At 36.2% G+C, this 16,705-nt stretch overlaps 1 protein-coding gene across 50 annotated transcripts; it reads right to left on the bottom strand.

Annotated features, from left to right (window-relative positions):
• Nucleotides 1-221: 221 nt before the first annotated feature.
• LOC148233989 (uncharacterized) lies at nt 222-16,504 on the bottom strand. Of its 50 annotated transcripts, none has more exons than XM_088188241.1 (22): nt 16,383-16,504; nt 16,126-16,264; nt 11,759-11,838; nt 11,501-11,665; nt 11,340-11,415; nt 11,141-11,262; nt 10,882-11,070; nt 10,405-10,817; nt 10,187-10,331; nt 7,308-7,433; nt 7,109-7,248; nt 6,873-7,053; nt 6,637-6,797; nt 4,931-5,193; nt 4,540-4,582; nt 4,320-4,470; nt 4,116-4,257; nt 3,774-3,959; nt 3,552-3,615; nt 2,300-2,348; nt 1,212-1,275; nt 222-1,141 (listed from the first exon to the last, which is right to left on the bottom strand). In XM_088188241.1, exons 2-21 carry the CDS (start codon nt 16,232-16,234, stop codon nt 1,225-1,227), a joined length of 2,856 nt encoding a protein of 951 aa, XP_088044367.1. In that variant the 5' UTR covers nt 16,235-16,264; nt 16,383-16,504; the 3' UTR covers nt 222-1,141; nt 1,212-1,224. The 50 variants fall into 50 exon arrangements, with proteins under 50 accessions (XP_088044367.1, XP_088044378.1, XP_088044372.1 ...); XM_088188252.1 differs by having other exon boundaries at nt 3,825-3,959; XM_088188246.1 differs by having other exon boundaries at nt 6,873-7,041.
• Nucleotides 16,505-16,705: the final 201 nt, after the last annotated feature.

Genomic DNA, 16,705 nt, shown 5'->3' with positions numbered 1-16,705 from the left:
TTTAACAAATTAAGTTTTTTAAATATATCACATTTTGTACCAATCATCTCAATATAAATAATTGTTATCTAATATTTGTCAAATTTAGAACACTTAAAAGACTTTCGAAAACCAAAAATTCATAACTGTTTGTTACCACAGGATGAAGTACTTACACAATGTATTGTGGTCGTCGAATCGAAGTGAAAGCATTTGTCAATTTTTTAAATATAAAAAATATCTTTTAAGTTATAAGCCATTTTTTATTGCAACAATCAATAAGTACGTATAATGGTTAAAATATTTATGTATACTGAACATCAATTTTATTATTTATATATTATGTAATTGTATTGTATACCATCGATTAAGTTTGATCAGAAAAAGAACAGTCAGATTTTACATAAGTTATATGATTACATTGCTAAATGTATGTACTATAAACTACAGTAAAGTACTATATATGTACGTAAGTGCAATAAACATCGCTTTTTTTTTGTAAAAAAATAAATTCATTGTTTGTAAATATAAGTTTGGGCAGGGAGGGGTCGAAAGGGGAGCGGAAGGAGGGAAACGGGCACACGGGCGGCACGTCGTCACGACATTTATATTTATACGAGATTAAAATACGAGATGCGATGCACGGTGATCGAATTGGTCCCTAAACTACGACAGATATCACAAAAGGCAGTCTTTCTGAGATCAGATCCTACGTATTCTGCCCGAGGATGTACTCGATGGAGAAGTCGTAGAACTTGCCCTGGGGCTGGGGCGGCGGCCGCTCGCCGGGGCCTTTGTCCTCCGGGGGAGGCGGCCCTGCGGGAGGGGCGACCACTTCTCCGGACGCTGCGGAGGTCTGCTGCTCCATTTGAGTGAGGATGGACTCGGCCGCCCTCTGCGCGGCGTCCAAGGATTGCGAGCGACACGAATAATTGATGGGCTGCTGGCCATCGTCGGCCGGCTGGTGCTGTTGCTCCATCGACGGCGTCCTGCTGCTGCTGCTGCTGCTACTACTGCTTTGGTGGTGGTGATGCTGATGCTGCTTCTGCGGGTGCTGATGCTGCTGGGTAGCGGACGTCGACGGGAAGACTTGCAACCCTGCTCCGCTGCCCGCTCTAGACGTTTTTCAGCTGGGCTTCGCTTGCGCGTCTCTCGGCGGTAACTGAAACCAGAGCGACATACGTGTCCAAATACTATTCGCAAACACGACTGACTGAGCCGATGTAGCGCACCTGTTGACCCCTCTCAGAAACGACGGTATCGGCCCTCTGTTGAACTATAGGAGGCGGGTGGCGGCTGCAACACACAAAACGCACGTTTAAATGATCGGAAATCACAAAAACGCAGATTATGCGATGAAGTCATATCAAAACTCATCTTATCCATATTAAATAACTACCGATTTATCACTTAAACAATAAGAATTCGACCGTAGTCCAGTCTATATAAATATTGATAATCGCTCATTTGAATGATTTAAGCAAAGAATAAGTATAAAAACTTAAGTTAAAGGGCAGATTTGGAGTTATCTAGAACAATAAACACAACAAATTTGGCTATAAACGCTTTTATTATTCTTATATGATTTTATATTTTTAAACTAAAAGTCAAACATATATTGGTTATAGTCATACACAACTGATGGATTTAGTTGGCATTTAGAGAAAAGCACTTTGACGACAAACGAAATATAAAGTGTTATCTCAATATAAATATGTATACATAAAAAAAAAAAAACAACAAAAATCCAAACCAAGCTTTAAACATCTAGCATAAACTGAAGAAAAGGATATAAAATAATTACCATCCACCAAAGAGAATTGAAAATCTGCCTGAACCATAAAAGGACATAGAATGTAGATCGATAATTTTTTTAAAGCATGAACATTCTTACCATATAGTTTATTTTTAACATTTAATTTGTTAATTTGGAGAAGATAAGTTTTAATATGATAATGAAGATTATGGAAAAAATAGTAAGGTCGTATAACGAGTAATTTAAGTTGATGAAAAAAATTTAATAAATAATACAATGCCGTCGCATGGAGTAGTTCTCTAGTTCTTAAGATATACGTATATAATATATACTGTATGGAAAAAATATTATTTAATATAATTTAAGAAAAGATATATCGGATAATTATAAATTTATTTAGGTTGAACTAAACAAAATAAAGCCATTATTTAGCAACGACACTATTCAAAAATAATTTAGATGATCATTAGAAAGACCTGAGAAGAAATGCACGTGAATGATTAGAATTTAAGTAAATGAAAATGATGATATATGTGGGAAAAAAAACAGTTTATTATACGTTACATGGTTCTGGGTGTTTTTCCATAACGCAGAAAGATTTAATGGATTCCAACTAAACAGAAACAAATAAAATGTCTAAAATATGCAAATTATATCAAATAAAAAAACCCCCGGATGAGAATGAAGAAGCAGTCGCTGACTTTATAGCGATTCCAAAGATCGTGCATCGCATAAAGTGTGTGAAAATTAAGATTAAATATTTAAAAACAAAAAAAATGTTTCAGATATTCTAGCATGCTTTATAATATAAGTCGTGCACAAATTCAACATATACATCAGGTGCGTACGGTGAGATGCTTTCCCTTTCGCTCGCTTGCGTGTTAAGTGACAAGAGTGAGTGAGTGTGTTTCATACGCTGAAAGGGAAAGTGTCTCACCGTACGCGTCTGGTATTAGTAAAGGTTAAGATTTTTATTGGTTATTTAATAAATCGGATTGGGTTTAGAAGGTTACTACAACATTTTATTTCAACTCTAATGATGAAAATATAATAACGGCATGATTTTAATGTTCCACTATCAACTTATTACAGTACAATTGTAGCAATCTTGACTGACTGTACGATAGATTTGTCAGTACGAGTTAAGTGAAACCATTGTGTTTAAACATGCATTTTCAAATATTTAAAATTCATTTTTACGAATGTTAAGCATTTTAAAGTTGGTATTAAAATCGAAGCTCTAACATTATCATATTAAAAAAAAGCAATGAGTTAAAAAATTGTTGTTTGGGAGTCATTGGAATATGGCTTAACAATAAATTAGTGCAGAAGTTATTCATGCAAATGAACATCTATGTTTATGTTAACACGTTACAGGACGCTGACGTGCTTTGTAAATATATCGTAATATATTTTCACGCATCGATGCGTGAATGAATGTGAAGTGGTTAAAAATGTATGTTTCTTTCTTCAACTATAACATCAGATCTGGCAATTCTTGTCAAAAAAAAAAGCTATTATATCGGATTTTGGCAACTGCTGACTCACTTATGCGTCATTTTTAACATTAAAAAAATATGTTTTAGAACATGAATTTGCATAAAAAAATTGTTTTCAGCGGCCTGTATAGTGTTAATGCATGCATTTTGAAAGGAATATGGATTTAAAAGTGTTAGTGGCATAAATTAACTATAGAAAAACTGCAATTGACATCTGTGGTATAATGTCGATTGAAATTATTCCGTTTGTATCAGTTGAACATTTACGTGCAATGAGAGCGTTATAGTTATCAAGCGTGAAGACAATGATCTGTTACCTGATCATGGAGGTTGCCGCCTCCCGGGACAGCTTATTGGCTTCGGCGGAGCCTTGAGTCGGAACTGCGGAAATAGAATCGAAGATTAAATCGATCGGTCGATGAAACAAACGAACAGACAGTGTGCGATAGCAGTGCTTAGTTACATGTAGCAGAAATCGTACACCCTTTCCGCGCAACATAAGAAAAAAAAGGCGAGCTGAGTTGCGCGCGGAAACTTACGCTGGCAATGTCTCCTTCTCTCTATGTTTTCGTTAGAAAGGATGGTGGAACCTGAATTTAAGGGGATGGCCAGTCGCGCGTTGACGGCCAGCAAGTGGTCGCGGCGCTCCGTCAGCGCCACCACGTGCTCCTCCAAGTTGACGTTCTCGCTGCGCAGCTGATGCAGACACGAAAGCAGAGAAGCGACTGAAAGAAGAGTGACCGATGGTTAATCTTAGTGAACCGAGGGGTGTTGACTCAAAAAAAAAAAAAACATATTGCAAACCCGTCGAATTATTCACTAGTGGGAGTACAAAACATTAAGTTTGATTTTGTTCGATTTATTTGTAAAAGTAAACTCACTGTCGAAGTGTTGAGCTTGTTCCATCAGGAACTGAGATCCTTGCTCCCACTGGCGCTCCAGGAGCTGGTCGAGGCTTTGAGCCCCGCCGGAAGTCAGCGAGATACTGTTGTTGGTGCCGAGAGTACCCAATCGACCGCCGCTCTGAAACGACAATTGGAGAATGAAGCGACGATCGAAGGTGAATCCTCAGACAATCGACGTACTGTGGCTCGATTGATCAGCGGCGGAGGTACCAGAGGCGACGGAGCTCTGAACACAGAGTGTGCGGCCAGCTCGGCGCTGAGGTGCTCCGACAGGCGGGCCGCCGCTGCGCTGTCAGGATTCAGTTCATTTCCTAACATGTGGGGCGCGCGCCTGTAAGCAGACGATGCTTCAAACGGTCCGTCTTTCATCTGATAAACTGATCGATCGATGATCGGATACCTTTGGTGGGCGTTCGACTTTCTGACGTTATCGTTCCCAATAACTGAAAACATTTATAAAAAGTCTAAAGAACAGTGCACTTTGGCTGCTTTCTAAATATAATCTAAACACTTTGCTAATCTAAATTGTTTACAATATATCCAGTTGGCTTAATTAAATGAATAGATAATATGGAAATACAGTTTATTCTTTGTTGTGTTGAGACACAACAGAATACTGCAAATACCTTATCTATATGCAGTAGAGGGTGAATCACAACCATCTAGATTAGCAAAGTTCAGTTAGGTTACGATAATATATTACATTGATTAGTTGAATAACTGTCATTGGCTGTAATTGCGTATAGAATGCATACTTTTTGATGTCAATAGCCGCCTCCGAAGATACTGACCGGGTGAGGCGGGCGGCGAATGCGCTTCTTGGTAAGTCTGCGAGGTAGACGGTGGCGGCGTACCGTGCGTCATCCTCTTGCTGGGCAGCATTTGAGGCAGTATTCCCGGCTGCATCACCAAGTTGCTGTTATGCTGGGGCATGACGGGTGGAGTGGTCACTGTCGCTCTCTTCTTGCTGCTGCGCATCCCGGTGCTAATCTTGTCATCGATGATTATCATCGGTTGTTTGATGTTTTTGGAACTCACATCGACGGGTTCCATTCTGTAATAAAACGAAAGATTTTTATAACAAGATGATCCAATTCGAGTTTCTTATGTTGGCAGCACTCTAAATCAGACAGCTGTCAATAATCACTCATGTTCAAAGTGTCAAATGTTAGTTTGCAACAACACATATACGAAATGGATCGCTTGACCATAACTCAACGCGCTAAAATTGTTCCATTGTTCTATAGAAAAAATAATTCTGCCCCTCCTTAAATATGACCAGAAAAATGTATGTCATTTATCTAAAAAATGTCTCGAATCTATCACGAAAATATTTCAATGAAATCATATTGGAAAAAATTTTCACAGATAGATATATATTTTAACTAGTGAAAATATAATATATCTGGCAGGCGGTAGTCAAATTATATGATTTCAACATTTCCGATAATCATTTGCTTACATGCGATGTAAAATGTTACAGTGAATGTATTTTTTAGTGAAGTTATATTTTCGCTAGTGAAGTCCAAAACTATTCACCAGTAGATATATATTTTAAAAATATAATTTAACTGATAAACGCTAGTGAAATTATAAGCTGCTCTATGAAACTCAATTCGACAGTTGCAAAACGTTCATTTTCTGTTCAAACCCAAGCCTATCCTACGAATTAACCAAACCCAACTTGAAAATTTTAGCTAATTATAGTTTTAGAACTTTCATTAGATCAAGTCCAAAATACAAACTAAGCCAACTCATCTCTCAGGGGAAAATAAGAGGAAGAAGTACAGATGTCGCATCTCGCATATTAATTAAGCAATTAAGGCGCAAAAGCAATTATCACTTCTCAGAAGTTAAAAATTCACAGCAAAAGCAATAAAATCGTGTCGGCGCCGTTGCAGTGGGAACGCTCCTATTGGTCAAAATTTGGTTTAGGTGCGCTTTATTCGATTCTTACTTATTGTAAGTCCTAATACTGTTATAAAAAGTCTTAATATGAACACTAAATTACCAAGCGTTCCTACTGCACCGGCACGATTTTATTGCTTTTGATGTGGATTTTTGACTTCTGAGAAGTGAAAATAGCTTTTTTTTCGTTCACATATTGGTCAAAATTCGGTTTAGACGTATTTTATTTGATTCTCACTTATTGTAAGTCGTAATACTGCTATAAATAATTCATATGAAAAGTAGATAACCGAGAATTTCCACTGCGATGGCATGATTTTATTGCTTTTGATGTGGATTCTAAGCAGGTACATCATTGGGAAGGGGGGGAGGGGGTAATTTATTAGACTATGATTTATGAAATACAAATGAAGCATATCATTAAAATATATGTGCTGTGTCAAAAGATATATAAATTTGAAATTTTTTTGTCCAATATTTGCAAAAAAAACGCCGGTTTTTAATGTAAGTCCGCTAATTAAGGTACCGGTCGGTAAGTTAAATTTGTGTGTGTTTTTTTTAATAATAAGGCATAGTTATAGAATCACACCTAGGACGCTTCATCACCGGATACAGCATATCATTCTCGGTCGGCATCTTTGTAGGTATGCTCTGGCTCGGCTGTGGTTCGTAAGCCACTTTGAATCCCCAATCTCGAGTAGACGGTGCTGACATCATAGTTGAAGATATATAATCGCTCGAGCCTACGGTCTGAAAACAAAAAATGGACCAAGTTCTAAAATTTGTTTAGAAATAATCTACAAATGCAACTCATAATATAAATACCTGGTTAGCAGACAGATTTAAACCTTGACTAGATTGGGAATGCGGAGATGACATACTAGGCGCGAGAGTCTCTGGCTGGACGATCTCGCTGACCAGGGGCAGGGGCTCTTGCGAGTATTTGATGGTCATGTTTTGATTGTGGAGCAAAACGGACGGCGATAACGAGTGCCTGAGATTTAAACTGTAAAATTCAGCTTTGAAATGACGAACAGATAAGATTTGAGTCGTTAACTCACCCCATTGGCGATCTTTCCACAGGGTATGGTTGATTCATAGGCAAGCTACTCGTCGATGATGCAGACATGAAGTAGGGAGACGGTGCGCTCACCGTATCCATCGGAACATTAAAAACCTTGGCAGGTATGTCGTTTTTCACCTGAAAAAAAGCATTCGCGTCAATTTCAAATAAATAAAAAGTAATAAGTAGACACTCACCTTTCTAGGTTTGTCTTCTATGATTTCAATAGGCCTCTCGCTGGGCTCGGGAGGACGATCAGCTCTGCTCGGAGGTCGCTCTTTGACCGCAGCAGAACTCGGTGTCGGCATGTTCAGTTCTGGTACCTAAAAATATATTAACAATAGTATTTTCATACAAATATATTTACAAAGTAGGTCAGCAGTTCTTAACCCTTTGAATAGTGAGTTAATTTATACACAAAAAAATCAGTGATTCTCAACGTTTTATTGCTTTGATTTATTTTACTACTTTTTTGTATTACTATGTTTTAATAATTTATTTTATGAATTTTTTTATATATTATTCAGCTTTCGTGATTTTTTTATTACAATACAGGCTTTCAATATTTAAAAAAATTTAATACAAAATATTTTTTGTTATGTTCATTTATTTCATAATCTTTATCGGTATTATTTTGATTAAAAAAATGTTTTTTATTGATTATTTCATTTGTTATATGTAAATATATAACTATCTGGGGTACTCTGATATTAACCCTACAAGTGCCGAATTAATTTGCATAAAGTCACGTAGTCAATTACATATACACCAAGCGCGGGCGGTGAGATAATTTCCCTCTCGATCGCTCGCGTGTTAAGTGATGAGAGTGAGTGAGAGATAAGAGCATGCAGTCAGCATGCCCTTATCTCTCATTCACTCTCGTTACTTAACACGGGATTGATCGAGAGGGAAAGTATTTCACCGCCCGCCTCTAATATATACTAAAAAATAAATTTATCTTTAATTTTATTTTTTACCTTATAATTGACTAATTACGTTACTTTTTATGCAAATTGATTCAGCACTTGAAAAAAATGTATTATTTTTATTGAGAGTGGGCACAAATCCAAATTTTGCAATTAAGAGCCGCACCAAGCACATAAAGTTAATAAAAAAAAATAATGAAGCAAAATACAGATGAGAGCGATTCAGATGACGGACCATCAACCTTGAAATCCATTAAGAAACGTAAAATTAGAAAATATTGTGGTGAGTATTTATTACTTGGATTCACTGCAATAAAGATGTGGAAAGACGTGTTTGTCTTTTATGTCCCGAATGTATGTAATCCGTCAATCTCTGACGTTATTTGGAAACAAAACACAGTGAACACAATAGCATGTCGTTTTTATTGTAATGGAAAAACCGAGAACTTAAAATCTGATGCAAAAGATTGTAGCCTCATAGTATAGCAGAGCAATTAATTCTTCTTGCTATAAAAATAATAACATGTCAAGTTTGATTTCATTATCGATTGACGATATGCCATATATAATAAAATAACAGTTATTTGCTAATTTGTTAGCTTTTATTATATATGAATTTTAATACAAAATACAAGAGGAAGCTAAGGCCATATTTAAGTTTGAATCATTTTATAACCAAAAATGAAATCGAGTGGTCAAAATGCGTTGGAATTCGCACCGATAGAGCTTGTGCAATGTCAGGAAAAGAAAATGGATTGATTGCTTTAATTAAAGGTGTCGCAACTGCACACATGGAATCATTAGTATCCAAAAATATATCAACATAACTGCCAAAAAACATTGGATGAAGTTGTTGAAAATGTCAATTTCATTACACTCAATCTACACATCTCGAGTTACACACAAAAGTATGTTGGTTGTCAAGTGGAAAAGTACTCAATCGCCTTTTTAAGCTTCGTGATTAACACATCTCATGCGGGGCCGATCGAGCGTAAGTTAATGAGTGACGCGGGCGTATTCGGGGTCGCGCGAGCAATTAGTCGCGACAGCATATAAATCATTAATAACATTTTAAATCTTTACGATAAAAAAAAGAAGAAATATAAACACTCACCAAAAAGAAAATTAATTTATTTGCATTAGGTAAACTGAAAACGTTCGAAGAATATGCATAAAAAATATAAACAAGATCGAAGAATATGCATAAAAAATATAAACAAGATCGGGATTTTTTTTTTATCTTGGCCACATGTGGCAATTACGCATGTAGGATTGGGGACAGACCCGAATTATATTCGTATAATAAAGTTAACGAAAATTTAACAGATGTCACTGTAAATCATAAATATAATAATATAATTTTCGATCTCGACCTAAACACATGTAAGGGCAAGGACAGTCTCGAATTCTACTCGTAAAAAATTTTTTTTAACAAAAACTCACAGATGTCACTGTAAACCATAAATAAAAGAATATAATAAACAGAACTGTGATCACAGTCTCCCGCTACCGCGGTAAAGATTTTGGTAATTGTAATCACAGTCTCCCGCATACAACGATTGGCGGACTGAGGACTGTGATTCTCGTCTCCCGCATGAGATGTGTTAAATACGAAGCTCAAAAAATTTTTTTTTAATGGATATGCGATTTGAACTGAATGAACTTTTTTCTAATTAGCTAAGGTTATTTACTTGACTGATGCTTTTACTTATTTAAATGAATCGAATTTGAGTGTCTGAGGTGCAGCTGTAAATATATTTAAAGTTGAAACTAAATAGAAGTGATTATAAAAAAAATCGATTGTATTATCAACTGTGTGTGTAAGTATTTGCCAGCATTTAACGAATATATAGAAACTCTTAATAAAAAGTTCCAAAATGTAACACGGAACATTTAATGGTTCTAAAAGCAGCTTTAGGTAAAAAATTATGGTAAAAGCCTAGGTTCAAATGTGTGTTGGATACCTTCCACTGAATGCATTAATTTTCATAGATGTATTATATTTTTTAATTCGTAACGAGGCTCAAGAACGACGTAAAATGGTTAGGGTTGAAGTGGGGTCCCCAAAAAAGTGTTGTTCAAGATGGGGTCTACGGACTACCTAAGTTTAAGAACCGTTGAATTAAGTAATGCATAGTAAAGATAGTAACTTGAAGCGTCAAGTCCTGAGCCGTAGACTGCACGATAGCTTTCTTCTTCTTGGTCTGCTTGATGTCACCGCCGACGGGGCTCATCTTTTCAATATTCACTTTAATGATAGTCTCTTGAATATCACTATTGGACGGAACCGAGGATCTAAAAATAATTTTATCATAAATATTCGAATGCAGAAATAATCATATATAATTTTAATCATTATTGCACGTACCCTACGACCATCGGATAACTTGACTCAGAATCCGATATAGTTATGGGCGATTTGGCCGAGCTGCTCGACTTGCCAGTACTGCTCTTGCTCGCTTTATTCTTGGGAACGAGCATGAAATTCTTCTTATGACGATGGCTGTGACTACTGCCAGAACCGTCAGAATCGGAAGCGGGCTTCGGAGTTAACGAAGTACCGTCGCTTTGATTCATTTTAACCGGTACGGAACCGGATATCTTAGAGGTAGACGGTTCTACATCACTGGATGCCGATTTCGAATTGCTGGACACAGACGAAGATGTGCTGGAAGATGACGTTATGGTAGACGTTGGCGCACTGGATATTCTCTGCGGTGCAAACGAAGACTTGGGCACGCTGGAACTTGCTTGTTGACTGCTCGATTTCCTTCCAGCACTCTGTTTTTACGAAATTTAGCGGTCAATAAATAGCGTCACTCGGCAATAATTACGAGTTACTTACAGATTTGCCAGTAGGGACAGTCTTGGGAGCGCCAGAAGTAGAACTGGCGCTAGAGACCGTTATGACGCTGCCAGAATTTTTGGCGGCGTTGGGTTCGCCCTCCTTTTCGGGGCTCGAGTCGCTAGAGTGGCCGTCCTGCGACACGGGCTTGTACGGTGGAATGGTTTTGACGCCGCCCCCTTTCCTCTGCAATTTTTTTAAAGAGGGAAAAGATCGAGCGAACCATGGCGGACACACCGGCGGTGCAAAATTAACTCACAAGCTTGCTGTAGTGGTGTTGGCAGTAGCCGCAGTACTTAACGTTGTCCAGAAAGTTTCCAGCCTCTTCGCACAGCAGCCCTAGGCTCTGAGCGCACGTGACGTGGAACTGCTGCTTGCAACCTGAAGTTTGAAAACGAGTGCGATTGAGCAACGGGCGTGTCGTTTGAGTATCGGGCCATAACTAGCGTGTCAATTACCCGACTTATTACACTGCATACACGCTCCCATGCTAGCTTTGTTAATTTTGTTCATTTCCTGACAAATGTAGCAACTCTAGAAACAATGACCACAACATTATTCAATCAATTTCAAAAAAGGGATACTACCAATAAAAACAGAGCGTAGAACTGTCTCATACCTTGCTGTACCGCTCTGGCGGTATGAATTGCAATATGATCGGTTCCATCGTGGTGACATTTCCAAAACGAACTTCCGGTATGTAGAGGGCGCAAACTACATGGGCCCAGCCGCCGGAATCGACCCTTTTAAAGGCGCCAGAGCGAGACGGGCAAATTTCACATCGCTAACATGGAACAAGATTTGAACAAATCAAAAACTAGCATACGGCGACTGCGTGACGATTAATTGTTAGTATTGCGACAATGTTCACACTTACGATTTTCGCGTTCTTGTCCGAGCTCTCGCACTTTCTGCAATACCACGGGCCAGTGGGGACGGTCACGATTCCGTAACAAGCTGGAAATCAAAATTCAACCTAATCAGTGAATGTGTGGCATATATTAACCGATGTAAAATAATACGTTGCAGTAAAACCAATAAGTATTGTATTTTCCCACATCCTTATACATTCAAAAAAAAATAATGAAACTTCAAACAATTTATGTGTATATTGGAACGAACTATACATTATATATAATTTATACAAACTGACGATATATATTTCTCAACTTTTTCCAGTTTATTATTCTTATTATCAATAGGATGTGATATCCTGTAACTGTAAATATTTTCTCCATTTCTAAAAAATCGAAAGCATTATAAAAAAAATGGAATAAACTCAATAATAAGCAATGGACGTAATGTAATAAAGATATCTTTATTTTGAAGACACATTCATACGAAAATATATTGCGTTTTATAAATTCAAAGAAATATGGAGCAATATAGTAATAAAAGTGTGTCAAATTATTAGAAAAATAAAGCAATCGCATTAGTCAAGGATGCTTACTTGAATATGTTCTGCTGGCTTTACTACCTACTTATTCATTCAGTTTATTTTATTGTCTACATCCCATCTACTGCAATTGAGAAATACTTCAAGGGGAAAAAAATGTGAATAACACACTGCCTTGTATTTGTCTAATTTAAGACTTCCACAACTAAACAAATTTACCCTTTTTTATTTGTAACGAAATGCAGGGATTCCCGCATATGACAAATACAATCACGTTTATATGATTGCATTAATAAAACCATCGCAATCATATTTAAAACAGAATTGAGACATTCACATTGGCTAATCGAATGATAACATTAAAAACAAAATAAAGTCATTATTGGATTTAAAAAATAAACTAAATTAATCGAGATATTACCTGAACTTATTACGAATTAAATTTAAAAAAACACAGATACCAAATTACGAATTAAATTTAAAAAACACAGATACCAAATTACGAATTAAATTTAAAAAAACACAGATACCAAATTGCTTAAATAAAGTTAAGACACCTAACCTATGATTCAAGCAATTAATTCGGGTGAACTAGAACACTAACATTTTTGAATGATGACACTTCATGTTGTGTCATACAATATAAAATATCCTGAGACAAAGACAATTCCATTAACAAGAATGGTTCTTTGTTCGGGCGAAAAATTGGATTAAAAAACAACGAAGAAACTAATCTGGATTATTTAATTTCTGATTTCTAGAAACGTCGCTTCTCGACAAAAAAAATCTTGCTATGCCTTCAAAAAAACATTTATGAACAGAATGTTTAATGGCAGTATCTACTATGACCGAAATTAGCAGAATTAGTATGTCAAACGAAACAGCCCACTTTTTATTATCGTTTAACTCTTATCATGGCGTGTGTCGCAACATTTTTTAAAGTTCATGTAACGTTTTTATATTTGTTCTTTTAAGATACAAAGATTTTATTTCAATCAGTTTAATAATTTAATCATAGTTAATTTATTTATATGCAAATCCGCACAAAACAAACCCCAATACGAATCAGATCTTTATGTATATCAAATTCATTCTAAACAATATTAGCTATTATATATACAATAAATTCAATAAAATGTTCCATCAACTTTTCTGAACTAATTTAATTGCAGCTTTGAAAAAGCTGAAATGACATGCATTTTTCTTTTGACGCCCTCATGGATCAATAATTCGCACTGCATTGTGATATAAAATTCAAAAAGTTTAATGTAAATAATTATTAACCAATAATTATTTTTTAATTAAATATTATTCAAACGCATAGATTTAAATATGTGAAACCTCCGCCAGCGGCTAAATAGATACCGTAAGGAAAGAAAAGACAAAGAGGGAATTATTAATAAAAAAATTATATACATACATACAATTTTGTTTTTATTTGTGTTAGTGTAGTGTGTGTGTAACCACGGGCGTAGCCATTTTTTATCGTCCATTTAATATAAATTGAATGCTATTTGACAGGGAATTATTTTGTGGGATATGTGCATTAAAATAAATACTTTGTTCCATAAAACGAATTGTTTGTGCATTTATGTAAGGTTAATATTAGGATTTTTTTCTTCGAAAAAGGATACATTGCAGAAAATTATTCAAAAGGCGTTCTCTGTTCTGACCAATATTCGCTCGCTCAAACCTAATCCGTCCAATAGTAATGCGCAAGCAATTCGTTTTATAGAACAATAATTATTTTATATTCTCATTTAAACTATCAAATAAATTCCGACCAATTATTTTAAATTCTGAGCCTAATATATATTCTGTACGTTTAATATAAATTTTGACCATATGCTATTTTTATTCTAATTATTTGATATTAATTCTGACACTGAATAACATAATTATGACCGGGATTTGATTTTTATTCTGACACAAAGTTTATTCAAATTTCGACCATTGAATTTGTTGCTTTAAAAAAATCAAAATAGACTAAAAAAATATGATATTTTGCAACATCTAAGGGATGCAGCTGATTTTATTTTTGTTTCTCTATTAAAAAAAATAGTAAAATTGAAAATGTATATTTTTATGCATTTTTATATTACATATAACTTATTATGTAGTATTTATTATTGAAGATTTGCAATCTCATTGTGTTGAACCATCCTCTGATGTGCAAATATAAATTAATACACATTATACAAATAACCTAGATCACGAAGTCTTACTTTACACTGTACAATCTCAATTTGTTATATACTTAGTATGTTATTAGAAGCATACACACTTTATAGCAAATGAAAAAATTTAAATTAAGAAGACAGAAATATAGTGGTACACACTTTAAACTGCCCTAGGGATTAAATATTATGAATCATTATTTCTACTGTTCAATTTTATTATTATTATATTATAAAAAAATGTTCTAAAAAATATACATTAAAATTTTTTTGTTGAATATTTATTATAAACCTAAAAATAATATCGGTATTTTGAAAAAAATTCAGGCATGAAATGGTTAAGAGACGTGCATCATCACACATATATTGTTCCAGCTACTTGTAGATATCGCTGAAAACAACTTTGTATTTTTTTGCATCAAAAATGGGGTAGTGCAATTGTGAGTAGGGACACTACAGCCTGCAGTTCAAAATCATCGAGTATCGACGCATTGTCGACACTTTTCCGTGCTACGGATTGTTGAAAAAAATCTATTTTAGGCAACAGTCCGTACTCTTTCTTGTAAATATCAGAAATTTCCTGCAATTTTTTTCTAACGATATGGAGCTTTGATTTAAGAAAATGGAGCCATATTAACGAAAAAAACTGAGCATCTTCTATGCTTTATCATAAGTCATTTGCTTAGTCATTTTGTAAACATAACGAATCCGTGTTTGTAAAAGCAATCTGAAACACTTTCAGATCATACATGTTCAGGGCCGGCCCAAGAGGCGGGCGCCAATTACTCTGAATGAGCTATTTGAGTGTCGATATTCCCTCAAAAAGAATCTTCTAGAGATGGTTTTTAAACAAAAATTTCGATGGCGAACTTTTTCTTTAATTCTTAGGTATTTGTCCTCTACAAACAAAAATTTCCCAAATAACCCTTTTTTTTGGAGTCTGGGCGCTGAATATTCTTGGTCTGGCCCTATGCATGCCATTAACCCTTTCACTGCGGATGGCTTCTATAGAAGTCATCAAGAAAATCGTCAATACTCATTGGGCATCTAAAGATGCCATAAATCTTTGAGCTTAATAATATGGTCATTTAATATAATTTAAGGTTGTAAATAACTTGAATTTATTGAACCATAATATTTAAAAAAAAAAATGGAACGAATAGGTGCCCTCCACATATTAACAAATTTTGAAATGGCACACAAAAAATCAACCGTGGTGAAAGGGTTAATAAAATAGAAGAGCAGCAGACGCAAATTAGAACCTTGCGGTAACTTGAGTATAAATGAAATACTCATCGTAACGACAAATATCATAGCTCACATATTGACGGCGGCCAGTCAAGTAGCTCGAGAAAAATTCTGAAGTAACTATACTTGACGGATCAATATTTTTTTCATCTAGCATACTGATGGTTACACCCCTTTATTCATTAAACTCACAATATTTAGATCAGAGGATCATTATTTACTTAAAAATATACTCAAAATAGTTTGAAAATATGATGGTTCACATCACTATCCTTATACGAGATTGTTGCATGCAAGTGAGATGAGAAAAAATGGTGGTACCCCTGAATTCAATACTGTTTTGAACAATGTACATACTCTCACAGAGAGCGTCGGGCATGGGAGTGGGGTGGAAAAAAATGGTGGCATTCCCGAATTGATTACCTTGATGGACAGCGACGTTGCAGCCTGTTCCGTCGCAATAGACGAGCGGATTGTCGGGCCAACCGCGCTCGTCAGAGCAAACGCAGCATCCTCCGACCATCTCCCTCATTGTGTTGCCAATCCCATCACAATTCCGCGTCTGAAACGAAAAGTTCACACATGTCACATATGAAATGAGAGAGACGCGGCCGGCGTCTAACGGCGGGGCGTAACGTCACGCGTCCGCGTGTGTTCGAAAAGTCGATCGAAGTCCTCGCCTATGCTTCTTGGATGAAGTGCTAGTCGCCGAAGCGGAGGTGGCTCGGGTGTACAGTCTCAACGCAACGAGCGAAGAGCAGACCCTCACACCGCGACGCACCACGACGCCATTTGTCTGAACGGCAGGCTGGCCAACGACACGACGCCCGATCGATAACCGAGCGCACGCATACATATATATACGCTAATGTTTACACAAGCGATTAAGTGTCAGCGCAAAGGCAACTTGCGCAATTTTGTCAATATTGCGCATGCGCCGACACCACAAAATACATTTATACGTATAAAGACGACGATTGGCGGCCAGAATCTGGTATCCAGA

The sequence above is a fragment of the Plectrocnemia conspersa genome, unplaced genomic scaffold, assembly GCF_051122295.1.
Source record: "Plectrocnemia conspersa isolate PC_06_02 unplaced genomic scaffold, ASM5112229v1 ptg000006l, whole genome shotgun sequence".
In the NCBI taxonomy this organism is placed as follows: Eukaryota; Metazoa; Arthropoda; class Insecta; order Trichoptera; family Polycentropodidae; genus Plectrocnemia; species Plectrocnemia conspersa.
This window is presented reverse-complemented; position numbering and strand designations above follow the sequence as displayed.

Coding starts and splice junctions, on each gene's coding strand:
- LOC148233989 (XM_088188221.1), bottom strand. CDS start 16,234: ATGAGGGAGATGGTCGGAGGATGCTGCGTTTGCTCTGACGAGCGCGGT. Junction 6,798..6,872: donor TAAATCTGTCTGCTAACCAG/GTATTTATATTA, acceptor TTTTGTTTTCAG/ACCGTAGGCTCGAGCGATTA. Junction 5,194..6,636: donor CCGGTGATGAAGCGTCCTAG/GTGTGATTCTAT, acceptor GTTTTATTACAG/AATGGAACCCGTCGATGTGA.